This window comes from Podarcis liolepis (genome assembly GCF_965112155.1).
Source record: "Podarcis liolepis genome assembly, chromosome: 8".
NCBI classification, from domain to species: domain Eukaryota; kingdom Metazoa; phylum Chordata; class Lepidosauria; order Squamata; family Lacertidae; genus Podarcis; species Podarcis liolepis.
Window position 1 is genome coordinate 36,328,248 of NC_139560.1, and position 27,483 is coordinate 36,355,730.

The 27,483-nt window shown below is 41.1% G+C and overlaps 1 protein-coding gene across 17 annotated transcripts in view; it reads left to right on the forward strand.

Annotated features, from left to right (window-relative positions):
- Positions 1–563: 563 nt before the first annotated feature.
- ASPH (aspartate beta-hydroxylase) overlaps positions 564–27,483 on the forward strand; it is a 100,684-nt gene continuing 73,764 nt past the window's right edge. For 4 of the 17 annotated variants that reach the window (XR_014529341.1, XM_083517898.1, XM_083517910.1 and 1 more), the window contains exons 1-4: positions 700–904; positions 17,333–17,482; positions 17,950–17,994; positions 20,316–20,384. Coding sequence is in view for 16 of the 17 variants with exons in the window: in XM_083517898.1 (XP_083374024.1) it covers positions 850–904; positions 17,333–17,482; positions 17,950–17,994; positions 20,316–20,384 (319 nt within the window). In the remaining variant the exon portion in view is untranslated. Of the gene's footprint in view, positions 905–14,886; positions 15,086–17,332; positions 17,483–17,949; positions 17,995–20,315; positions 20,385–23,888; positions 25,699–26,528; positions 26,606–27,483 lie in introns of those variants that run through there. The other 13 variants (XM_083517908.1, XM_083517901.1, XM_083517913.1 and 10 more) reach the window with 11 other exon arrangements.

A 27,483-nucleotide genomic window follows, 5' to 3' on the forward strand; every position in this document is an offset into this window, starting at 1 on the left:
GATATTTCAGAGGAGCAGATATACTGTAATATGCTATGCAATGCACTTCAGCAATGATTGCAAAGGGACCCAGGATGCATTACGGTACACTTTGCCCTACAGTTAAGCTCACTGAACAGAAATGTAGTTCTACAGGCCTAAGTAAATGAGATGCTAGGCATGTGATTTGAGTTTCTGCTCACTAAAACAAAGACACCTGTGGGGCGGGGGAGTGATTCTGATGGGAACCACAGTATGGGAGGCGAACGGATGCAATCTGACCTGAATCTCCACCCTGCAACTGATATATTGACCCAGCGGTTGGGGGGGGGGACCTCGGCAGCAAATCCCGCTGAATGGAATAGGGTGGGAATTAATTCCATCTGGAATGTGCGCAGGGCAATGGGAGCTCCTGCAAGCTGAACAAATGGTTCCGGGGCTGCACTGACGAGACACAGAACCAGAAGCAGTCGCTCCCAGGCAGACTCTCTCCCGCCCTCCACGTGCCCCCTCGCTCTCCCTTCCCTCTCCTCCTGCGTTGCCACGTTCCAATCGATGCGTTCCCAAGCACGGTCCCCGCCGCCGACGCAACGGGCGCGCGCGCGCGAGAACGTCGGGGAGGCGTTCCCCGCGGCCCGTACCTGCCAATCACGTTCGAGCGGCTCCTCCCCCTCCCCCTCGCGATTTGCTAGGAGCAGCTGCCAGTCGGGCAATAGGGGCTCCAGCCCAAGGGTCAGCTCGGCGTGCAGAGAGGAGCCGCGGGCGTCCGCCTAGCCCCGCCCCCCATCGCGAACGAGCTTCCTCCCCCCCCCCGTCGCGCGCTCCCTCCTCTCTCACTCTCCTCGGCGGCGTTACCTGACAGGAGGCGACATGGCCCCGCGCAAGAGCCCCAAGAGCGGCAGCCCCGGCCCCGGAGCCAGGAGAGGTCAGTAGTGGCCGCCCTGTTATGGAGGGCGCGCGGGCGAAGAGGTGCCTTCCTGGGTCTCCGTTCCCGGCGGTCCCCCGGAGGCGGCGTTGCCGGGCGGGGAGGGTGGGGGTGGGAGCGGGGCCTCTCCTCTCCTGTCAGCGCCGCGCTTTTCGAAACTGGCGCCCTGAAGTCCTCTTGCAGCCGCCTCGCTGCCGGTCCCGAGGCGGCCCCTCAGGAATGCCTGCCCTGGTTTCTGAGGAGGAGGCGGCTCCCTCCCGTTGGGGAAGGGAATGAGGGGCCTGGACGGTGCTGCTGGGACCAGGGGCGGCGAGGGGAATAAAATGGAGCCCGGGATTTCCTCAGGCGGTCCTCCTTCTGAATACAGTGGTACCTCGGGTTACATTCGCCTCAGGTTACAGACTCTGCTCACCCAGAAATATTACCTCGGGTTAAGAACTTTGCTTCAGGATGAGAACAGAAATCATTCTCCGGCGGCGCGGCAGCAGCGGGAGGCCCCATTAGCTAAAGTGGTACCACAGGTTAAGAACAGTTTCAGGTTAAGAACGGACCTCCGGAACGAATTAAGTACTTAACCCGAGGTACCACTGTACCAGTCGCTGGCAAAACCGCGGGAGGCGAGAGGGCTCTTGTGTCCGCGAGAGCAAGAGGGGGGACTCAGTGGGCCTTCGGTCCCGATCCAGCCCCGGGCTCTCCTTGCGCTGCTCGGCTGCAGGTTGTGAAAGCGCTCTCGAAATCCCTTCGCTTCTGGGCTCCTCCTTGAGCACACAGACTCCGAGACAAGGAGGCGAGGAGCCTGGCTTCGTTTATTTCCCCTTCCACTTGTGTACACAGGTCACACCTCTCAGCTGGGTAGATCCGATTTAAAGAGGCTGCCATCCTGCGCGCACCTTCGGAGCTGGTGGGCTTTCTTGCTCTTTTGAAAATGTGTGGTTTTATAGAATATAGAATTGTAGAGTTGGAAGGAACCCCGGAGGATTAACCCCCCTTGCAAGGCAGGCATATGCAACCGTCCCATATGGGGATTGAACCTGCAACCTTGGCATTATCAGCATCAAGTTCTAACCAACTAAGTGATCCAGGCCGACTCTTGTGGAAGACAGTGGGCCTCAATTCCATATAGAGAGACATAGGATTGTGTTGCAGGGTTGCAAACCAATGTATTCTGGAGTGAAATGCCACGGCATTCAATGAGGCTTGCTTCTGAGTAAACATGCACCAATTCTTGATGATAAACACTTGGGGCTGAAATAGCTACTTCATGCACAAACTGGCACAGATCAAGTGTTGACTGACTAGGTTCATGTGCAGGCCCCTGTGAAATATCCCTAACTCTGAATTCTTTCTATCCCTTTCCTTTTCCCACCCCAGCTTTTTGTTGTTCAATTGCCATTGCTTTCTGTAATGCCAAAATTTTGTTCCATTCACAGCCCATTTGGGGACCATCTTCAGGACACATGAGGAGAGGCTAGCTAATGTGGCCTTTTCTTGGGGGATTATCATCCTGCAAGGGTATCTGCATTGCCCATAAAGTGCAAGTTACTGTGTGTAAGCAGAATAAAATTCTGTTCCATTCTGTATTGAAACACTGCAAAATATTTCATACAGTTATTTTGAGTGTCTTTCTTTACACAGAAAGATGGCTATCAGGTGCTTCTGATGATTGCTGCCTTGCTGTACGATGGTTTTGTGCTCTATCGTACACTAACTATAGTCCACTGGGGGAAGATCTTGGAAGAATCTATTTCAAAGTGGTATGGTGGCACACCTTTCTCTTGAAGTGGATGTTGTTAACTTTGTTAACTGGTGGTGTTGCATAAACCCACAATAAAGCAAAACTATTGTATCAGAATGGAATCCTTAAGATATTTATCTGAAAGTCCCGTTGATTTTAGTTAGACTTACATGCAAATAAAAGTGCTGGTTTTATACAAAGTTCTGAGGCACTTTTCTAGCACAGTTATCTTTGGGAATCTGTAGTGGATAATCTGATTGTTGGTCAGAGGTTTTTTTGTTTGTTCAACACCTCTGTTCTGCTGGACACTAAACTGAATTACACAGATGAATTTTGCTGTGATTTGTCCAAAACTCTGTGTAATTCAGTTTAGTACAGCTTTGTGATGCTGCTATGGTGGGAAACATAGATTTTTCTACATCATTAAATTAGCTGACTAAGTGCATTTTCTAGGACTTGACATATGGCAGCCTAACCCACAATCTATCTCATTAAATCACCATTGTAGTTTGTTGCCTGTAATCTGGCATCAAGTTTCATGTGTGAGTATAAAATGCTTTCTCTTGATTGTGTGGCAAGACTTGTATCCCTTGCCAGTAAGGTATTTTCACTCCTTCTGTTTGGTTACTCCCTCATCTCTTCCAAAGTGTTTACGTGTCAACTGCCCATTAAAAAAGGGTGAGGTATGACCAGATGGTTTACATTTGCTGCTTGTATTTAAATCAATCTCCCCTCCTTTTCCTTCTCTACTGGCAAGGTTTGAACTCTAGATTGGTATACAGATTTTGTGAAAATTAGGATTTATTTATTTTTACTTAGCTAGTAAAGTGGAGTGTTAGCTGGCAGGTTTTTCTTTTCTTTCATTTTCATTGATTTCATTTCATTTTCTCAACATGGAAAGTGTGCTTTCCTCCACAGATTTTTGTTAAGTAGCTCAGAATTCATAAGGTTAATATCTCTTTCCTTCTGTGACAAGGGAGAATATCCTTACCTAAAGCCCAACCCTAAATGTGTTCCTTCAGAAGCAGGTCCTAAAGGGTTCAGTGGCACTTACTTCCGTGCAAGTAAGTGTAGTTAGAATGCTGGCTACCTCATATGCATGTTTCAGAGTTGGTTCTGTTTAGATCAGGCTTCCTCAACCTCGGCTCTCCAGATGTTTTGGCCTACAACTCCCATGATCCTTAGCTAGCAGGACCAGTGGTCAGGAATGATGGGAATTGTAGTCTCAAAACATCTGGAGGGCCGAGGTTGAAGAAGCCTGCTTTAGATCAATTGTACATATATTTACTTAGAAATAAATCCAACCTGTAGCATTGATGTATAGTTAGCCTAACATGGCCAAGATTTGGTGGCATTCAGGGCATTCAGGCATATTTCACCCATCCATCCTATACCTGCCTTCCTCAGTTTTCCCACATTGATGATACCTTTGTGTGCCTGTATGTGTTGGTAACAAGCTATATTGAAGATTTTAGAATATAATTGAGTAAACTGCTTTATGTCATATTATCATTCTGTTATATAGACACACACACACACACACACACACACACAACTGTTCACTGTCTCTGAAAAATGGCCATGGCTTCCACAAAGATAAGTCCTGTCCCACTAACTTTTTAGTGTTTTTTTGAGTATGTCAACAAGCCAACATGAATAAGGATGATTAAGTAGACATTGGGTTTTATTCAGTGTTAGTCCTACTCAGAGTAAACCCTATCCAGAGTAGACTCATTGAAGTGTATGATAAAGGAAACGTCAATGCTGTATGTTAATTTTAATGAGTCCTCTGAGTAGAACTTAGATACAATCTGTATTTAGAGTTTCAAACACCTAGGTATCCTGAGTAAGTTTAGCAGTCATGGGATAAGAGGACAGGTCTTTATGCACAGAGTAGGGATAAATTGACAGTTTGTACAATGGAGGGACATAAGAAGCAGAAATGCCTGCACTTCTTAATTCTTTGCGCCATCCATTCTCCTCTACTCTCTCTGATCTCCACACCCACCCACCACTTAACTCCTTGCAAGGCTTCTCCTAATTCGGTTCCACCATGTAGTTAGCTAGTAAAGTATATCAAGTTTCTCTGCAATATAATGTGGCATTCTCACAGTTTACTTTGTTAAAGCAAGACTAAGACCAACATTCATTAAATATAATGGTGGCATACAGCTTTATTGTGCTCAGTTTTGCCTTTCCCTTTAGAACAAACATGCTATGCAAGGAGGAAGGGCCGCTTGGAGTTTAGACAAAACATTGTATCTTTTCTTGGCAATTTCTTACACCCCTTGTGAAACAATGTACACTTTGATATTTCTCTGATTTTTCACTTCTGAAGAAATACTATAGAATATACACTATTATTATTTATTATATCTGAACAATGAAGTATATCTCATGCTAATGGTTTATTGGATTCTTCATTATAGGCCATTTGTGCAATGTTTTCCTTGCACCAAGGTGATTGTTCCCTGATGAACATCATATACTGGTAAAGTGTGACGATTGCTGTGACTGATAACACTGTTTATTTTGTAACCACACTCATGGATTGATTTGCTGCATGAGAAGTTTTTGTTTGTGTGCTTTAAAATGCTGTGAAATGAGAGATCTAGGGCTGGGAAATCATTCAAATTCATAAATGCTACCTCCAGAGGCTCTAGCCATGAAAAAGATTCAAATTTCTAATCACCAACACATTTTTTCAAACAACTTTAGGCACATGATGATTGCTTTATTTGATTTTCCAGCCCTGGAGAAAAGAAAAGCATCATTTTATAATTCTTTTTAAACCTATGTTGAAGTAGTTGTATTAGTTTTCCTGAAAATATTACTTGCAGTGTTAAATGCTTGCATTGAAAGAAAACTACTAATGAGTGGTGTGGTTTCGGAATGAACAAGAAAATAATCAACAATAGGATTCTACTTTTAACTTATTTTGAAGATTTATACTCTGCCTTTTAATCAAATGATTTTCAAGGCACTTATTACAATAAACAATCACCATCACCAAAAAGTCACAAATATACACACCGCCCAGCACATAGCTGCCTTCAGTTCTGCAGTCTCAGTACAACTAGCTGTTGAAGCAGAGTGTTCTTTTGTGGTAGAGTGGGGAAGCAAACTCACTACTGCAGCTGCTCCTCCTCTATTTGACAGTTGGGCTCAAACTGTGTCTTCTTGCCATGGTATTCTACTGGTGGGGCTGGGAGGGTGTACTGCCTCCTAGTGGCCCTTGGCTCCCTGACCAGTGACAAAGGTCAGAGTGCTTCCTGTCTGCTCTGCAGTCCCAAGCAACTGGAGATAATCACTGAAATGCAGCATAGTTGGAGGATGGATGGCGGCTAACAGATTGAGGTTGAATCCTGACAAGACAGAAGTACTGTTTTTGGGGGACAGGAGGCGGGCAGGTGTAAAGGATTCCCTGGACCTGAATGGGGTAACTGTGCCCCTGAAGGACCAGGTGCGCAGCCTGGGAGTCATTTTGGACTCACAGCTGTCCATGGAGGCACAGGTCAAATCTGTGTCCAGGGCAGCTGTTTACCAGCTCCATCTGGTAGAATGCGGCAGCTAGACTGGTGACTGGGGGCGGCCGCCGAGACCATATAACACCGGTCTTGAAAGACCTACATTGGCTCCCAGTATGTTTCCGAGCACAATTCAAAGTGTTGGTGCTGACCTTTAAAGCCCTAAACGGCCTCAGTCCAGTATACCTGAAGAAGCGTCTCCACCCCCATCATTCTGCCCGGATGCTGAGGTCCAGCGCTGAGGGCCTTCTGGCGGTTCCCTCATTGCGAGAAGCAAAGCTACAGGGAACCAGGCAGAGGGCCTTCTCGGTAGTGGCGCCCGCCCTGTGGAACGCCCTTCCAGCAGATGTCAAAGCAATAAACAACTACCTGACATTCAGAAGAGCCAGTGTGGTGTAGTGGTTAAGAGCGGTAGTCATGTAATCTGGGAAACCGGGTTCGTGTCTCCGCTCCTCCACATGCAGCTGCTGGGTGACCTTGGGCCAGTCACACTTCTGTGAAGTCTCTCAGCCCCACTGACCTCACAGAGTGTTTGTTGTGGGGGAGGAAGGGAAAGGAGAATGTTAGCCGCTTTGAGACTCCTGAAGGGAAGTGAAAGGCGGGATATCAAATCCAAACTCCTCTTCTTCTTCTTCTTCTTCTTAAGGCAGCCCTGTTCAGGGAAGTTTTTAACGTGTGATATTTTACTGTATTTTTGGTTTTTATGGAAGCTGCCCAGAGTGGCTGGGGAGGCCCAGCCAGATGGGCGGGGTATAAATAATACAGTGGTGCCTCGCAAGACGAAATTAATTCGTTCCGCAAGTTTTTTCTTCTTGCGAGTTTTTCGTCTTGCGAAGCACGGTTTCCCATAGGAATGCATTGAAAATCAATTAATGCGTTCCTAGGGAAACCGCTTGCCAGGCTGGCGGTGCGGAGAAGGGCTTTTCTCCCCACCGCAAGCCTTCAGCACAGGTACGGGAACAGAGGGGAAGGCGCGCAGCGCTTTCCCTCTGTTCCCGGGGCTTGCGTGGGAGGAGGGTTTTTCCTCCCCACCGCCAACATTCAGAACAGCATTCTGAATGTTGGCGGTGGGAAGGAAAACCCTTCTCCCACCCCAAGTCTTCAGGACAGCCATCCGAAGGCTGGCGCGGGGAGAAGGTCTCTCCGCCCCCCCCCCACGCCAGGCTTCGGTGCATCTTTCAGAGGCTGCTGCCATAGTCACGCGTCACTTCTCCAGCTGGGAGAGGGTCGCGGGGCTATGGCTTCTTTAGCCCCGCGCGCGCTCTCCCGGCTGGAGAGGTGACGGGCGCCTATGGAGGCTCCTGCCATAGGCGCGCGTCACCTGGGAGAGGGTCGCGGGGGGCTTCTTTAGCCCCGCGCGTGCTCTCCCGGCTGGAGAGGTGACGGGCGCCTATGGAGGCTCCTGCCATAGGCGCCCGTCACCTCTCCAGCCGGGAGAGCGTGCGCGGGGCTAAAGAAACCCCCCGCGGCCCTCTCCCAGCTGGAGAAGTGATGCGCGCCTATGGCAGGAGCCTCCATAGGCGCCCGTCACCTCTCCAGCCGGGAGAGTGCGCGCGGGGCTAAAGAAACCCCCCGCGACCCTCTCCCGGCTGGAGAAGTGACGCGCGCCTATGGCAGGAACCTCCATAGGCGCCCGTCACCTCTCCAGCCGGGAGAGCGCGCGCGGGGCTAAACCAGCCCCCCGCGACCCTCTCCCGGCTGGAGAAGTGACGCGCGCCTATGGCAGGAGCCTCCATAGGCGCCCGTCACCTCTCCAGCCGGGAGAGCGCGCGCGGGGCTAAAGAAACCCCCCGCGACCCTCTCCCGGCTGGAGAAGTGACGCGCGCCTATGGAGGCTCCTGCCATAGGCGCGCGTCACTTCTCCAGCCGGGAGAGCGCGCGCGGGGCTGGTTTAGCCCCGCGCGCGCTCTCCCGGCTGGAGAGGTGACGGGCGCCTATGGAGGTTCCTGCCATAGGCGCGCGTCACATCTCCAGCCGGGAGAGGGTCGCGGGGGGTTTCTTTAGCCCCGCGCGCGCTCTCCCGGTTGGAGAGGTGACGCGCACCTATGGAGGCTCCTGCCATAGGCGCGCATCACCCGGGAGAGGGTCGCGGGGGGGGCTGCTTTAGCCCCACGCGTGCGCTCTCCCAGCTGGAGAGGTGACGCTCGGCTATGGAGGCTCCTGCCATAGGCGCGCGTCACCTGGGAGAGGGCCGCGGGGCTATGGCTTCTTTAGCCCCGCGCGCGCTCTCCCGGTTGGAGAGGTGACGCTCGGCTATGGAGGCTCCTGCCATAGGCGCGCGTCACCTGGGAGAGATTTCCCTATGGGCTTTCGTCTTGCGAAGCAAGCCCATAGGGAAATTCGTTTTGCGAAGCGCCTCCAAAACGGAAAACCCTTTCGTCTAGCGGGTTTTCCGTCTTGCGAGGCGTTCGTCTTGCGGGGTACCACTGTAAATTATTATTATTATTATTATTATTATTATTATTATTATTATTATTATTATTATTATTTTACTAGGTCAGACAATTTGTTCATCTCACCCATAATTGTCTACTCTGATAGGCCATGGCTTTGGCTTGCCAGAGTCTCATCCCCATTCCTATCACCTGCTACCTGATCCTTTTATCATAGCAGGGAAGGCCTGGGGGAGGGGGTTGAAAAGAGGCAGGTCTTCCCCCCCCCCCCGCCACTCCTGAAACTCCTCCCATGCTCTTGCTTGAGCAGGAGTTCAAAGCTCCTGTTTCAGGTTGTATAAGCACACCTTCGCAACTGAAAATTGCAGAGTGCACACATTTTGTTCTTGTGAAATGAATAGGTTTGAACATATCTGCAGTCTCCTTGTATGCCACGCAATCATGGTGATGTGTTAGAAATAAGGCATTAAAAGCTTTGACCGGATTGAGCAAACTGACAAAAGTCAAACCTATAGGCTGTTTATGCAATTTACCCCTTTTCTCCCTTAAGCAAGGATTTGGAAATATTATTTAATTATGTGATCAGACAGGACTCTTATCTCATAGAGCTATTTAGGATTGCATCTTTTACTCATGTTGCAACAATGGGAAACAGATAGTGAATGCAAAAGAGCATAGAAAGAAAATAATGGTAGTGTTAAAATGCCCTTTTAAGTTTTATGTGTGTCCCTGTCTTTCCCGCTTGGCCTTCTTTTAAGCAGGCTGCCTGAACAGGCTTTCTTGGTGTTCATAGTGTGATAATGATGAATATATCACACCCACACCCACTGTACAGTAGAATGAAATATTGCAGGGATGTCCAACCATTAGATCGCGATCTACCCGTAGATTCCTGGTTGATCCTGGTAGATTGTGGCAATCCACTCACCCCATGCACACTCCTCCTCCCTCCAGTGACAATGGGTAGATCACTGCCAGTTTTTTAATACTGGGAGTATGTTACAGTCTCTTGGGAGTTGGACGTTCTTGAAATATTGGATACAAAAATATCTTATGTATTCTTCCTTGGTGGTGTTGCCATTAGTTGAGGCACAGTATGCAACATGCAGAGGGAAGGCCTTTTATGTGCTGGTGCTTACTCTATAGAGCTCCATCCCATCTGAAAGGAGCTTCCAGTATCTGCTCCAGACCTTCCTATTTACTCAGGCCTTTGCATGTGATTAATTCCTAGCTTGGAATAATATATATTGCTGGCTACAGTGAGTGAAAGTTTACACAGTAGTTTATTGTTTTAAAGTGTTGTTTTATTATATTTTGTATTTTGGTGAACTGCTCTTATATTCTGTCTACCTTTTAAAAAAATATTTATATACCACTCTTCATCTGTAATATATGTGTTTTTGCATTCAATTGGAGGATGAGGCCCATTGTGAACCTAAACTGCTCTAATAACATGAATATATACTAAAACTGGACGACTGAGATCTGATGTCTCAATAAAACTCATCTAGTTATTACCTAGAGATTTTAACTAAAACAAGAATTCTGTAAAGCCATGTGCTGGGGTATTTTTTGAGGCCTACATTGCTCTCCACTTTTAAAGCACGCTATATAGTACTAGGAGTACTTGGATTTCAGTGTTAAGTGCAAATTATTCTTCAGCTCCTTCATAGTCTGTGGTGCCAGTTTTGTCCTGGCATCTTTGTAGAGTATGTGGAGTTTGTGTTGCTGTTTCAGTTCCATTTATAGATAGAATGGGAATCATGGCTTCATAAGAATGGAAGTAGCAGCAGGAGCAGAAAAACTACTTGAATATAGCACCTGTTGCACCCTCAATCTATCTTCTAGACCCACTATCTCACATCTACAAACATAGTCTTGAATCTGCAATCACTTGTATTCCATCCTTTACTCTGTTAATTCTCTTAAAATGAATTGTGTGACTTTGGTTGGTACAGATTATACTTGGCCTTGAATCAATGTTTGGTAGTAGCAGTAGTACTTCTATCCTGCTTGAGACTTGTTTAAATTATCATTATACCATCTCCTTAAAAAAATATGAAATGAAATGTGTTATTACATTTACATCACAGCTTTCCTCCAAAGAGCTCAAGGTGGCTTGCTCACTTCTCCCCGTCCCCATTTTACTCTTACAACAATCCTGCAAGGTACGGTATATTAGATTAAGAGACAGCAATTGGCTCAAGGTAATGTAGTGAGCCTTATGTCTGAGTAGTAATTTGAACCCTGGATTCCTGGCCCTGTTCCAGTACTCTGAATACTATAAACGCCACATTGGCTCTCATCTGATTTTTCTCCCTTGTAATCTATTGACTAAGTACAACTTTTCAAACAAATGTATGTATTTTATGAACTGGAACGAGTGATAAAATTGAGATAAAATGATTTTTAGTGTTGTTACTAATTAATTTTCCAGCCTTTTGCTTGAGTTACTTCTCTGGATTAATTGATGAACAAATACCACAAGAGGTGAGCAGTTATGTGATTAGGGGTTATTGTGTCATTTATTCTCTTCAAAGAGCTGCTTTTATACAACTAATTTGTAATCACTTTGTTCTATTGACAGTGATGCTTTGTCCCATGAAATGCAAGTAGTCTTTGTGACAACATCTATAACCACTTTTAAAGTACTTTTTAAGATGACTCAACGAGGGTGGATAATCTGTGGACCGTACCCTGCCCCCAAGAGTTTTTGTTACTGCCAAGGACCCCTCCCTAAAAATACCAATAAAAAGAATCTGACAATTTCTGTAGGTCCCCTGCTTTTATTCTTTGATGGGCAGATTTCAGTGGAGGATGGGAAGTTTAATTGCATGAGGAAGAGTCATTTCACTAATGCAATGCATGCTTTGGACACAAACCTGTTCTGGAAAATGTCAGGAAATTTAATTTCATTGGGTGACCTTGAGTTCTTTGTCAGTCTTTCTCCATTCTATACTGTTATATGAAGAATTCTCCCTTAGATCTGCTTTTCCCCTAACAAAAAAGGTTCCAAATGCTAGCTACTTCTGGCCAGTTGTTTATTGTGTGAGTTGGGTTATCTTGACAATATTCTAAAATGAAACCTATTCAGAAACTCCTGCCTATTCAGGAACTCTAGGAGTCACAGTTTCTCATAGGAAAACTTGATAATTTTACTTGCTTTGAGACATCTATGGGGGAATGGCTGTTTGACTTTTACGTGCCATGTCTATGGGATCCTCTCTTCCCATATATGAGGGGTGGCTAAAGGTTCAGAGCTGCCTGTAGTATTTGCTTGCTTTAAGTTGTGGCATCTCAGAGAATATATAGAGATCATGTCTTTGTAACCATCCTCATCTTAAATGTTTCATTCCTGTAGAAAGCCAGCATTTAGGATCCTCAATGTTGCAGTAGAAGTTAGAGGTGCTTCAAATGAGGGGTACCACTGTACTTGAACTATCCCCAAGATAACTCCCAAGGTCAAAATGTAATTCTATATTGATTATGAATTGTAAAGGTAGAACCCATAAAATATACAGTGGTACTTCAGGTTAAGTACTTAATTCATTCAGGAGGTCCGTACTTAACCTGAAACTGTTCTTAACCTGAAGCACCACTTTAGCTAATGGGGCCTCCCACTGCTGCCGCACCGCCGGAGCCCGATTTCTGTTCTCATCCTGAAGCAAAGTTCTTAACCCAAGGTACTATTTCTGGGTTAGCAGAGTCTGTAACCTGAAGCGTCTGTAACCTGAAGCATCTGTAACCTGAAGCGTCTGTAACCCGAGGTACAACTGTAGTTGCATGCCCCTAGTTAAGTTTTTGTAGAAAGTGTTAGAGCCATGGAAAACCTTTATGGTTGTTCTCTGTGTAGCAGGTGTAATTTTTGAAAATACTGTACTAATTCTGGTTGCCCAGTTGTATGAGGCATTTTGTATTAGCATTGCACATTCCTAAGTGATGAAGTGCTGCACAATGTGAGCTGACAGATGTGGTAAAGAGTTTTCAGATGTTTTGGATATCATGTAGAACAGCACCATGTTGAAAGTTTCCTGCAGCTTACACAGTGTGGTTATAAAACTTACACTAGCTTCATGTACAGAAACCAGTGAGATTCACATGATATTTTTAAAGCAGTAGTTTGTCTGGATATTCTCCTGTGTAATGACTAGACTAGGGCCATACCTGAATCTAGACTTGCAGGTTGTGCCCTTCTGCTGGGGGGGAGGGGAATCAAAAGCCATCAGCTGGAGCTAAAGTCAGGCAAGTTGGAAGCTGGTTCCCCAAATGCAAAACAAAGGTGTTGACCAGTCAAGAGAGTTTATGCTGTCTTTGAGTTTCAGGGGCCAGTGTTGGTCTTGAATTTTTCCTTCTCTGCCTGAAGAGGGCTTTGAGGCCTGAATAAGGTATGGGAGAGAAATTCAGTTTCGTTCACATTTAATGTGACTCTACCTAATTTCCACTCTCTGAAACAATACGTGAACCTAAATGCAGCTTTCTTTTGAAATTTGCACTTCTCTGGATTCTGCAGCAAAAAAGAAAAGTGTGTAAAAATGTACATATTGTGGGAACATGTGCATAATAATAATTCTGTTAGTAATAGGAAAATTGCTTAGCAAAGTGCATTTTAGGAGAAGTGCACATTAAAATGTTGATTTGCATTTTCATGACTTTAACATAAAAAATGGCAAACTATTACTGAAATGTGGTGAGCTGAACTTAAGATTTAAAAATTGATAGACTCATCCATCCCTAGGCCTGAGTTTAGGAACGAACCATGGAAAACTGGAGTCCCTGATATCCTTGGATGTTTGCTGCTTAGTTCTGCATTGGGAGCACAAATACTAACCTGTTATAAAGGACCTTGTGAAAACTGTATAGCTGCCAGCTAGCTATCTCAATATTTTTTTCTTTACAAGGAGTGGCATTTAATAAATGAAGTTATTTGGCTCACTCTGTGACCTATATTATCGTTAACTACTCTTTTGTACTTAATGATTCAATTAAATTAACTGAGCCATTTATTAACTTATTCATAATAAATTGATTTATTGCCTGTTTCCTTGTGTATGCATAGCCAAATCACACTAGTTAAGGTCTAACGTTTTACTCAGTTCGTACCAAAAAAACATGCTGCAGCCGTATAGTGCAGTTGCTTCAACTGATTTTCTTGCTGTTCCTCCCTATAAAATTGTTCTGAACTTCACATTGATGACGGGTCCAATTTATCTACAGTCAATAAATATATGCATGTATGGATTATAGTTTTATTGTTTAGGTAGATTTGCTAAATGGGATTTTTGTACCTTTTTTCTAACATATTTAGATTTGGCTGTTAGAAAACAAATGCCATAGCTTCCTGAGGAGAGAATTGTTGAGGCATTAGCAGGCAGGTTTTGCCTCAGGGCTATTGCACCCTGCCCTACAGGAAGCTGGGTTGGTCCCATGGTGCTGTCACTTTTGAACTACTCAGCTGTGTACTGGAATGTAGTTTCTTTGAGAATGAAAGGGTTTTTTTATAGGCATTCTTTGGCTGCTCTTTACCATTAGCATGTAGGCAAATTATTCACTCCTTAGTTGTGAAACCCTCTTCTCCTAAAGCACATCGGAATTCAAGCCTGCAAATCTTCCAAAAATGCCAACAGTCTTTATTCAACAAGTTAGCTGGGGGGGGGGGTTGTGTGTGTGTGTGTGTGTAATCTAATGTTTATACAATGCTTTCTAAAAAGCTATCAGAAGGAAGTTTTCGAAAAATTGAAAAGGGGCTATTGACAATATTTCGTGCTTGAGGAGAGCTACAAACTAAAGCATGTTTATAAATATTAGTCTTTCACCAAACGCCATTACCTTCCAGTTCAAAGCTTGGTTTGCAAACGTTGAATCAGAAGGCAGCCTAGCTGCATGTGCCTTTTTTTCTTGCCAGTGACACACCATCCTTAGTAGTACATAATACATGTGTTAGTGCCATTCTGTAATTGTGGACTACAGTTGTGTCAGGTTTATAGCTAGAAATGCACCCAAAAGTCATCCGATGGCTGACTGTCAGCATCATGTAAATGTGTGTGGCTGTTGCCCAAATTGCACAGACAAGCTTTGTGTCCTGACTTTTGTTTGAGTTTGTACAGAAGGTTTAATGCTCTTAGAATTTAGTCAGTGAGGCATGCTTTCCTGCAATCATTTTTTAAAATCTGTTCTGTTTTGCGTCTCTGGTATGTTGGTGTTTAGAGATTAAATGAGACAGAAAAGATCCAGGATGCTTTGTTAGTAGGAGGGGGCAAATTTGATTGTCGTCAGCACTGGGTTTCCATATGGGTACTTAAAAGCATTTGGCTTGCAGATGATTGCACTAAAAATAGCTTTTGAGCAGTTTGCAGCAGGGTCCGATTTCGTGCCTTAGCTGAGTTGGCTGTAAGAAACTTTCTTTGTGGCTGTAGGAAGGCTTACATGAGGGACATTTTTTGCTGATTCTATCTGGACACTTGTTTTTTATATTAAGATTTACTTAATTCATGGATAAAGGACACTGATGCCATGGCTGAAGATTCAGGTATACTTCTAGCAGCTTGGAATACCTACTGTATTTGTGACTCTGGGGGTGAGCAGCAAAACTGTAAATGTATTGTGGTATAACTTTAATCTGATCATTAAATAGTTTAAAAATTATTAATATTTGGAATTTCCTCTTCCTAGCTGTATAGCTTTATGAAATAGATACAATGCAAACAATGAGATTTATTTTTGACTACATATATACAGTATTTATGACTTCATGTCTAATTAGAAGCATATCTCAACTTTGTTCAGTAGGGCTTAATCTCATGTAATAAATGGATTACATTTTGTCTTCAGATTTTGACAGTGGGTGCCATTTTTTCTACTTGAATCTAGAGAATGAACAGAGATCCCTTTATAGAAAATGGGGCATATTAATCCTGAGGTGAATGAATATTCACGAAGACCTAGTTCTTCACATTATTTTATGAGCTTTGAAAGTGCAGCACTGTATTTTACATGACTATGGGATCTGTATAGACATATGGTAGGTGAAAGTAAAGGCTTACCAGATTTGGAAATTGACCTACTTTCTACATGGCTGGCAGTTTTTTGCGTGCAGGGCTGCATCCTTGATTTCGTTTTCTGGAATGAGTTTAAATTGGTATATAAAATATGCTTTTAGCTCTCAATTGGCTCTTAATTATAAAATGTCATATGATAAAACTTAAAGGGAAAAAAAATAAGGTTCTGATTAGCATAGCTCAGAGGAGTCTAGCTGCTGCTTGCAGTAAAAGCTTCACATCATAAATTGTCTCACATTGGTTCTTGAGTGGTATGTGTTTGCATAGCAGTCAACAGTGCTTCACAATTTCAAAAATAAATGTTTATAATGTGGCATTTTCCATGAAACTGAGTTTAAGTTTTTGCTAAATCTCAGGGGGAACTATCTGCTGCTGAGATCATTTTTACTTATATAGACTATGAAATATCAGTTGCTAAATACTATATTTATCTCTGCTTTGGACTCTACATTGTAAGTGGCTTCACTATCCATGAAGCTGCTGGATCCAGTAGTGTGCTATATTATATTCCCATGACTTGTGCTACGGAAATATTTAAATATATTCATCTGTAACATGAGCAACTACTGTATATAATACTTGATGCTGCCCCTAATGACTGTTTAAGGCCAGGCTGAATGTGGAGAAGCTACTTCCTTGATTCAGTGCTAAATTTCTTAGTGTGCTTTAAAGACTGAGAATTTTTTTTGGGTAGTTTTTCTTCTGGACCCAAGATTCTAGAGTAGAGTGCAATCCTATACATTAGTGACAGCCAACCTGTGGCTCTCCAGATGTTGGACCTCAACCTCAGTCATCTCTGGCCATTGGCCAGACTGGCTGGGGCTGAAGTTGGCATCCACAAATAGCTTGAAGGCTTGGCTACTTCTGCTATACATGTTTACACAGAAGTAAGTCTCAATGTGTTAATGAGTCTGATTATTTATTTATTTGTTTGTTTATTCATTTGATTTATATCTCACCATTCCTCACAAAGGAGCCCAGGGCAGCAAATAACTGTACTGAAATTTTAGCTTTATTTCCACAAGTGAGTTAATGACTAACTCTCTTCTGAAACTAATGGACCTATGAAAAATGGGAGCTGATAAAGTAATGATTACGTTTCTTTGCTAAGTAGCCAAACCTAGGGGTCACCAGTTCTTCATTTTTAAACACCCCCCCCCATAGTCCATAAATTTAATAACGTTCTTAGTTGAGTATCTTGACATCTCTGTGATCATACTTATAATATCCAGTTTAAACACCATGAAAATCAATAATCTTGCACATAATAAAGAATTATGAGATCTGTTCTAAACAAAATAATAATATAGTATTTACTATTCTGGGTTGGGTTGGATCCCAAAAAGGTGTGTATTACATTCAAGTTAATATGGTAGTCTTTTCCCCAATACCTTAAAAAAAAAAAGAAAAGATTTAGGGTGACACAGAGCTGCAGAGGGATGGAAGAGGCATGAGCATAATGGAAAACAGTTCAAATAATGAATTACAAAATGGGAAACAGGATTTAAATAAAGGATAAGTTTTATCTTTTTATGTTTGATAATTTTAAATGACTTTGATTTAAATTAACCCACCAGGCTTGAATCAGTAGACAGCCTTTTAAATAATTGCATGAAACCCTTCATTCTGAATTTTGTGTAATCAAATAATATATTTGCAGGAATGTATAATTGTAAGCCTTGCCTTCTAGTAGTAATTTCACTTGCTTTATTTTACAGAAGCAAGACATGGAGGGAACAAGAATGGGAAGAAAGAAGGAATTTCTGGAAGTTCATTTTTTACTTGGTTTATGGTAATTGCACTGCTGGGAGTGTGGACATCAGTCGCTGTGGTTTGGTTTGAACTTGTTGATTACGAGGAAGTGCTAGGTAAGCATTCCAACAGCATTTGAAATGAAGTAATTTTAATATTTCACATTTCCAAATGTCATTCTTTTGCAACTTCAGGATTTTGATTAAGAACCATGGATCATATCCAGCTCTGTGGCTCCACTGGCACAAGGGACTTTTGTAATACACTTGAACTTCCTCTACCTCTCCTGTCTCCTCTAGCACCCCCTTCACAAAATCAGCTGCAAAGAGTTGAGGGACCCTCAAGAGCAAATTTTAAGGGGGCACAGGGGGAGGAGAGGAAACCCAAGTCTCATTTCCTAAGTGAAACCTCACTAGTGCAACATTGGATTTAACCTTTCAACAATTACGGGTGCTTATTCATTGTTCACTATCAAGCACCAGATATTCATGAAAGTGTTGATTTAAAGAGTAAATCATGTAGTTCATCTGTTCAGGTTTTGACAATGTGAATAATGGTTTCTATATTTTTACCACGCATGCAGCCAAAGCAAAGGACTTCCGTTATAACTTGTCAGAGGTACTCCAAGGTAGGATTATAGAGAAATAAACTATGCTTATACTTCTTGGGATTGAAATACCTGACTGTTGGCATACTGCTGGAGTAAACAAAATATGCTTCATTATTTTATCTTCTGCTACACCCTTCAATCTTTGCTTTCTTTAAGTGGTTTTCAGATTTTTAACCTTATTCAGCTGCTACTCTTTCTTTTAGGGTTGAGTGTTGGTACTTCTTTATTAAGCAAATTTATGAACCACTTGATAAATAAACAAATTCTCCAAGTGTACAAATAATAAAAAGCTCAGGAGTAGGAGTTGGATCATGTGAACTCCATGATTTTTGGGGGAAGTGTATGGGCTAAGTTGACTTTCCCATTTTCCTATGAGAGTGGAAAGCTGATATAGGTATCACCTGGCATGCAGCCTGCTCTCTGCTTATCTCTATATGAAGCTGCTTTGGGGCATTTTGCTTCATTTGATTTGATTCTAGAGACTGTTGGAGCTCAGTGCAAATAGAAATGGTGTAACCATTTGCACTTCATGCCAAAATTATCTATAGGATTGAAGTCGGAGGGATGCAGGTGGGTGAGAAGACATTTCAATTGCCTGCCTTTCCCACAACTACCATTAATTTGGTTAAAGTCCACATGTAGTTGTGAAATGGAAGGTAGAGGATTTGGCTATGTGTAAAAGTGTAATCCAGCCAATATCCAGACTACAAATATTTTTAAAGCGGTGAGCCTTAAGAACAAAATGTGACTTTTCAAAGCTCAGAATTGCAGATTTTAGCTGATTTATTACAGTGTTTTGACATCATGTGGAAATGAGTAATTGTTTCCAACTGAAATGTAGCCATGAAAATATTAGTATCTGGGAAGGTTAAATAATTATAAAGATTCCATAATAAATTCATTAAAATAAATTATGCAGGGTTGTGTTTAACCAAGTTATACTTTCAGTATACTCTTTGAAATTTATGGGCCCAAGTTAGATAGGTCCAGTAATTACAGTGGGTCTATGCTGAGTAGGATTAACACTGGCTGCAACCCACAATCACTATCTGTTCTGTTTAGGCAAGATTCCAAATCTTATGGTTTGCATAGCTGAGAGCATAGCATAGCTGAACTCAAAGAATCAATCAAACTGGTTTAGAGCTGTTTGCCTGCTTTTGTCACCTGTCTGCTCTGCTTTCCTGTCTCTGGCTATATTGGCCTTTGGAAGCAGAACAATCTCCTTAATTATGGCTTGTCAACTCAGACATCAAGCCAAACCATAGCTAATTTCCTTTCTTATAGTGCTGGTTTATTATATTGTTTTCAATTCTGAATTGAATTGAATTGAATATTGTTTTCAGTATAACAATTGAATGTGTTGCTAGAATTTTCAGTTTCATTCTGGAATATTTTGATTTTTGTTGTTTGGGATAAAACAAATATGCCCTTTGAGCAACCACCTTGGCAGGACTCTGTTTTAGCTTCTTCTCCGCATGACTGTTGCTTCTGCCTTGTTCAGTAAGCCGTGGCAAAAAATGAGCTCAAACTATGCTCTCCAGTTTTTAGGATTTTCTAGCAATTAATCTGCTGTATCAGCCAGCTTGGCATGCATTTCTCTGATTGAAATTGCTTCTGCCTAAATTTCTTTTGAGTCTTTAGGGCTATGGCTCTGCCAGTATCCCAAATGCAGCAATTGCAAATTTCCATAGCAGCAGGAATATTTCTATGTTGCATGCATCTGCATTATTCCTGAGTACACCAATTTACTGTCTGAAACAGATGCATTGAACGTTGTGTTTGATATGCTGCTTATGAAGTATTGTACCTTTGACATTAGATAGGCAATTTTATTAATAAGCAATCATCATGTAGCACTTAGCAGTAGATTTTTTAGTTCTTTCTTTCTTTTTCTAAAAATACTATTCCAGTAATCTAGACAAATACTATTTAGTGAACTGGTAGGTGCAATTCTGTTCCTATTAAAAGCCAATACCATAACTTCCATTAATGTGAATGGAGCAGGATTACAGCCATTGTGTCACTTGACTTACATAGTCATTTCAGATACAAAATTGTTACAGTTCCTTAAACACAAACAAGTAATGAAGTGCTGATTTAGCAATCCAAAAGGATTTCAGATTTGCAGAAAGGTACGCTATCTTTTAAGGAGTTTGGTTTGTTTATTTGGAAAAAATGTATATCATCTCAAAACAGTTAGTAAGCTTGCATTTGTGTTTTGGAATGACATCTTTTATAAAATGTTGAGGCTCATGATTTCTTGCTACATTCCATCACACATTCAACAGATTAATATAGCAATAGATTACTAAATTAGTTTCTTTCTGTCTCTGCTCTAGGAAAACTTGGGATCTATGATGCTGATGGAGATGGAGATTTTGATGTGGAAGATGCCAAGGCTTTGCTAGGCAAGTAGACACTTCTAAAACTGTCTTAAACGTTACCTTCTGTTGCAGCATTAAAATAATGAATCTGGTTTCCAAAACTTCACAATATCATTATTTATTATATATATATTTAAACAAAAAGTAACCCAAAGTGTTAAAATAATCACAGTAATTGCTTAATATTGGTGAAATTACATTGCACAGCACAGTGTATTCCTGTAGTCCTGTTGTTTTCTTATACAGTATGAAACATTTAATACGATAAATGTTTAAAGTGATAATATATTTTAAACTTTTTAAGGTACCTGTATAAAAGATTCCTGAGAAACATTGGTCAGAAATCCTAAAGTCCTTAAGCCTATTAAGCCGCCTTGAGTTCCATCAGGGAAAAAGGTGTAAAAGAGAACTGGAACCATTTTATATAGAGAAACAGTCATATTATACAATGAAAACGAAAACAGAAGAGAAAAGCATAAGATTTAAGAGGGATGAGAACTGATGTAAAGTGTGAAGTTTGATTGTCAAACATACTGAAGCACATAACCTAAGATACAAGTGAAGTAAAACTGGAAAGAAGACCTATATAAGGCAAATCAAGAGGAAAAAGTAGCAAGACGTACCTAAAAAGCCAGAAGATTGACAAGACAGAAAAGGATGAGGACTTTGCAAAGGCCAGTCTACAGAGTGAGACGTGAGGGAAAAGGGCACTTAGGACAGTGCATCTGATTTGAATAGCTAGGTTGTAAAGGTGAATAGTATAATACTAGATTAGTAAGAGGAATTACATAGGTTGGAAGTGGAATGGGATGTTAAGTCTAGAAGTGGAGAAAAGACTAAAAGAAGAAGAGAACAAGTCCTGGGACCTTTCTCAAATAAAAATAATTATCTATATCTTGGCATTTTTATGCTATATTGACATGCTGTTTAAAGGCTCTGTGTTGCTTCCTTATGTACAGGGATATTGATTTAACATTCAGATGTTCTCTAAGATCTTCAGCTTGTCTGGGAAACTTAATAAATTTAGTTTGTGTTGCTGCACTGGGCAAATATATTCCTGTGTCTTCAGATACCTAATTCATTTGATCATGTACAACCTTTAACCCAAATTGCTTTTATGTATTCTGACTACTTGTGATTTAACAATGTACAGATATCATAGAAATCTACTGTATTTTTTGCTCTATAAGACTCATTTTTTCCCTCCTAAAAAGTAAGGGGAAATGTGTGTGTGTCTTATGGAGCGAATGCAGGCTGCGCAGCTATCCCAGAAACCAGAACAGCAAGAGGGATTGCTGCTTTGCTTTCACTGCACAGCAATCCCTCTTGCTGTTCTGGCTTCTGAGATTCAGAATATTTTTTTTTCTTGTTTTCCTCCTCCAAAAACTAGGTGCGTCTTGTGGTCTGGTGTGTCTTATAGAGCGAAAAATACGGTATATATTCAGGCACACCCCGAATCTCCTCCATTCATGAGTCGACTAATTACCTATACAGCATAAACAACCCCACCCCCAAAAAAAAACCCCTGAGGGGTGATGGAGTGATAATAGGCAGGTGCTATCATTGTTATTTGTGATTAATTCTTTCCCCAGTTTCAAGGTTTACATTGCAGAACTTTGTCTATTAAATATGAATAATATGAACAATACTGATTTAGTCATCCACCAAGATGCTTACCCAATACCTTTACATGCCAAACTTTGGCTTTATGTTAAAAAAAATACATAAACTTTGAGTAGCAGACCTTTGGACAATAAGATGAGCTGTGTGTGTGTGTGTGTGTGTGTGTGTGTGAGAGAGAGAGAGAGAGAGAGAGAGAGAGAGAGAGAGAGAGAGAAGGAGAGAGAGAATGCATATTGATTTGTTTGGGCAGGTGTCAGTAATTTACTGGTTCAGGAGCCTAGTCTTTAGTGGTAACATTATTTTGAAACTGACATAAAAAAGAACTGCACAGTTGTAAAGACAAGATCATGCTACTGTTTCATAGATGTACATGTAATTAGAAATCAGATACTCCCCAGTCCATGACCATGACTGGTTCATATGAGCAGGATAACAAAAGCTTTGCCTCCCTCACAAGGTACGTCTATCTCTTCATCTCCTAAAACAACCTTGCTGGTGTGATTTTAGGGGTGTTACCCTTACTTTATTAATTGCTCATTTTTGTACTAGTAATAATAATAATTTTATTATTTATACCCCGTCCATCTGGCTCGGTTTCCCCAGCCACTCTGGGTGGCTTAAAGTATATATCGAAACATAATAAAACATCAAGCTTTGGGTTACAGACACCCATTTGCTTTCTCCTTTTCTTTCTTCTTCAGTCTGTAGTTCCAAGATAAATGCAATCTGACAGCAGTGTTTTCCCAGTAAAGGGAATAAGCTATAATGGGGATCAAGGTTTTTCTAATTCTCAATCACTGCTTTATATAATTCTGCAAGGAAAAAAACAACAACAAAATCATCCTTTAGAAAGGACTCATTTCTTGGTTACTGAACCAATATGCTTTTGCGCTTAGGATATGTTTCCAGAAATGGGGGATCTTTGGCAGTGCTAGGCTTGCAAATTAAGGGTATGGGGAGAGGAGTTTGTGATGGGTTTGCATCTGCCTGATATGAATGGTTTGCCATATAAATAATGGGTAGAAGATGGCAGTTTTCTACACCAATAACAAACTGTTAAAAGTGGTTATGAGATGCTCTAATAAAACCTAGCTTGCTAGGTAGAATGTTGAAGTGCAGGAACATGGCATTTTCAGAAATGCTACCTGTTTCATGCAGAAGGCCAGCAACATGGAAAGATGGTAGGGGTTTGAATGACACGGTAATGTCAGGAAGAATTATTTAGATTTATTAAACATTGGGGAAAACTTTCGGAGAAGCCATGCATGCAAAAGAGAGGGGCTATATTTGAATTACATTGAAACCAGGCTGCTAGTGTTAGAAGTGGTGCTCATAAAGATTGTAGAATTTCCCCAAATTTCTTAGGGAAATTGGTCAGGCTGGAGCGCATCCAGTTTGGGATAACTCTTACCTTAGAGAGCTGCTATATCAAGAGATCGCAATCTCTTTATATAATTCTGTGGCAATTTATGAACTACTATGTACAGTTCTAGATACTCAGTATCAATAGAATATAATGCTTGAAAAGGTGAGGAAAGGGTTAGAACCAAAATGATACAAGTTGTTGAGGCACCTTTTCTGTGAGGAAAGGCTACAGCTTTTGTTGCTTTTTGCATAAGCATGTGTTTAATCCTCTCCCCATTAGTGGCCTCTAATAATCAGCCATCTTGGCGAGGTCAGTAGTAGGAATATGTCTTGGTCTGTATTTTTTAAATTTCTTCAAATGGTTTGTTTCTTGGGTGCTTATTAAAACTTTCAGATTTCTTTTTTACTAATTTTCTTAACCATACTGTTTTAGATTGCTGATCATGAAACAGGCTCTCTTAAATCCTTCTACTTCAGTTTCTTTTTTTCCACCTAACTGCTACCTTCTCTCTCTCTCTCTTTCCTTTTATTCTTGTGTAGGCTTGACCAAAGATGGCAATAATGAAAATATTGATTCACTTGAGGAAGTCCTTAATATTTTAGCAGAGGAAAGTTCTGATTGGTTTTATGGTTTCCTCTCATTTCTCTATGATGTAATGACTCCTTTTGAAATCATAGAAGAAGAAGAGAGCGATGCTGCAGATGATGTTGATGGTACGTCACAGAATGAAGGGGTTCAGGGAAAAAAGACATGTGTTATTGTGGATTTACAGAACCAATGACTTTAGTTCAGGGATCAAGTTCAATTATAAAAAGCAGCAGGCTACTGGGGTAAAACCTGATGTAACCCCTTACCCTCAATGGACATATCAGCCATGTGATGTAATTCACTTGTCAAAAAGCCTTTTTGAGAGAGAGACTGGGGTAAGACAAAAGTGTCTTCAGTAGTATGATTGGTTTCTGTATGGCTTTGTGTCAGTTTGTGCTTTCTTACACTAACTTGTGCTGTGTATTCTTAGCACTAACCTGCACAAGCTCTATGGTAGTAACCTACACTATTAACCCTTAAATGATTCACCTTTCTAATAAAGTGTTAAATTACTATAGACTATTCTGGCATGATTGACAAATTATGTATATATTTATATTTTATATTTTAAGATTCTGCCTACTATTGCATTAAATAAGAAAACTATTACTGAAATTATTTGAATTTGCTACCGATGAGTATTCCTTAATTTTATAATTTATTACATGCTTTTACAGACTTATACAGCAGAATACTGAGGTTACTCAAATTTGTTATGTTAGTAAATCCATTTACTATATGAAAGAAATAGCATGCAATTGTTGTATATTTTGAAATGAAGCTTTCATTCTTATTTTCTTTATATACTATTTTATCTCTTAAAGGCAGATTTGTTTGTAAAAATTTAGTGGACATTTTTTGAAAGCGAGAACCTGTAAATATGTATTTCTCCTGTAATATTCAACTAATTAAAGCTGATAAATGCAAACTGTCTTTTATGTCTTGCTAAACTGAATGGCTGACTCAGATTTGCTTTTTGATTTTTCTGCTCCGCTGCACCCTCCCCCCATCTCATAGTGAAGGGACTGATTATACAAATGCCTGAGTTCAGCAAGTTTCCATGCCCAGCTTTGTGTGGAGCAAATTAACCTTCTGGAACAGATATGTGTGCAAAATTTTGTGCTGTGTGTGTGTGTGTGTGTGTGTGTGTGTGTGTGTGTGTATGATAAAATCTAGTGCCTGTATTTCATGCACACTGCTGAATAATACTTAGGCTTGTTTGATCTGATATTGCTGATCAAACCTTAGACTGCAGTCCTTTACACACTTTTCTATAAGTAGCAACCATTGAACTCAATGGAGCTTACATCTGAATAAATATGTATAGAATTGCACTGTTTGTCTCAGAATTAGCACATTTGGTAGAAACTTTCATGACTTATAAATGTGAGTGTTTAAGTAAAGTGCTCAAGTAAAGTCTACAGCCTGAGGAAGAATTCTATGGATTTTCAAAGCTTGCCTGACATAATATTGAGCACATAATGTGAAAAAGCTACTTTACATTTTGCACAAACTTCTGCTTTCTTTGCTATGGCAGCAATGTGTAAATAATTTGGAGAAGATGCACTTTGCATTTTATTTGTTCCAAATAAAAATACCTGAGCTGAACCCTGGATTTCTGTGACCATCCTCAACTGTATCTGATGCAAAGCAAGTCCATATCTTGTAAAATGGTTGTTGTAGAAATATATTAAAACAGTGGTTTTTTTATTGATAAATGATATATACTTTCTATGTTTAGCCACAGTGGAATAAATTAATAACTTTTGGATACCACAGTATTGTAAGAAAAGAACTTGAAAATCTTGAAGAGCTTGCAAGGAATGTACCTTCGTTTGTTTGGAGTTATCTTCGCTAAAAATAGTTTTGTATACCTGAGAGTTAGAAGTTATTTAGTTGCGACTGATGAAAAGGACAGTTACTCATAAAATGGCAACCAATAATTCAGGGCTTTGTGGGGCAAAACATAGCCTTTGTCCTTTTGTCACCAGATGTTCAGCAAGAAATTTCATTTTCTTTTCAGTTGCCTTTTCTGTTCTTTGCGGTGGGGTGGGGTACGTAATTTGAACAATTGTTTCAGTTTTGAAGCAAAGGTGAGGAAGTGGAGATTTCATTGGTTTTATTTATTTTGCTAAACTTCAGGCTCTTCTAAAATAATAGATTGCTATAGCTGACCCAAGGCTATAATATAACAGATTTCAGACCCTTTATTATTGGTGGCTAAAATTTAATTCTTATTGGAAATGGGTTTCACAGTTATAAACATCTGAGCAGGACCATATAAATAAATGTTAGACAAAATTTGTATTCTATTATGTAATAACAGCAATAATGGTTCAGCTGTGGAGTTTATTTCAGGGACTAGATTAGTGATTGTCTTTTAAAAAAATGTATTCGTAAGATTTGCTTGTCTGAATGTTTTGTTAACAAGTTTTTTTTTTTATTGCCCAATGTTTTTAAAACTTCTGGACCTTTAATACCACTTCCACATTCCTTTGGTGATGAAATGGTAAAACTTCAATCATGTTTGAGGTAACCTTGTTTATGATCTGATCTAAAGTTCATTTGTTTTTTGCTTTTTGTATAAAAAGGAAATAAAGGGAAATCATATAGGTTTGAATCCAGAGAAATGCTGGTGGAAGAGGATGGGTGAAAGGTGACTTCTCTCTCTCTTTGTCCCTACAAAAGTTTTTCCTGAGGTGTACATTGCTGAATGGAGTAGGCTGTGACACGCCAGATTAAGTGGGAAGAGGGGGGGTTACTGAAAATTGGGAGGAGGCATCTTCTGTGAGGCTATTTTTCCTTTGCACCCAGCATAAAAATAAGCAGGTGGGCAGAGGAGGCTATGTTAGCCTGCTATATTACTAGCCTACATTTATTGCTTGCCTGCTTCTTATTCATAAAAGAGGACTAGAAGAGGTGGGACCAGAGTGCTACTCCTATGAATAAAAAACAGACTTAGTAATTATTTTTGTAGGCTATTAACTTTTATGGGCTTATCTTCACAGCTTGCCAAGGTCTTTGAGAGCATGATATTCAAAAGAAACCAGTAACTTAATAGCATATCACTGGATCTTTTCAGTTTAGATCTACAGTTTATATCTAGTACAGTATTTTGAAATCTTCTTTCAATCACCATGCTTATTATTTTATTTTATCTTTATGCTCCACCTTCCTACCAAAGCACTCAAGATGGTTTTCAGTTTAAAATAATGTCTTCAGTCTCAGGTGCATGTTTCAAAAGGAAGGAAGAAGAAAACAGGCAAACTCAAATATCAACCCATTCACACTCTTGCGCTCTGTAATTTGAGAACTGGTTGAATAATGAAGTTATGCGGTGACAAGGTAGAATGGTCATTGCAGTAGGCACTTTGGGGAAGGAAGGAGCCGAATGGTAGTTCCCAGTCAGCTAAGGCAGGGAGCCAAGCTGCCTCACTTTAGCAACTAAGACAGCCAGGTGGCATGTTTAGGAGTAGACGTTAGTATTCAGAAGTAATAGTTCTTGTTCATTTGGAAAACCAGTCCCAAATCTCCTTTTATATGGTC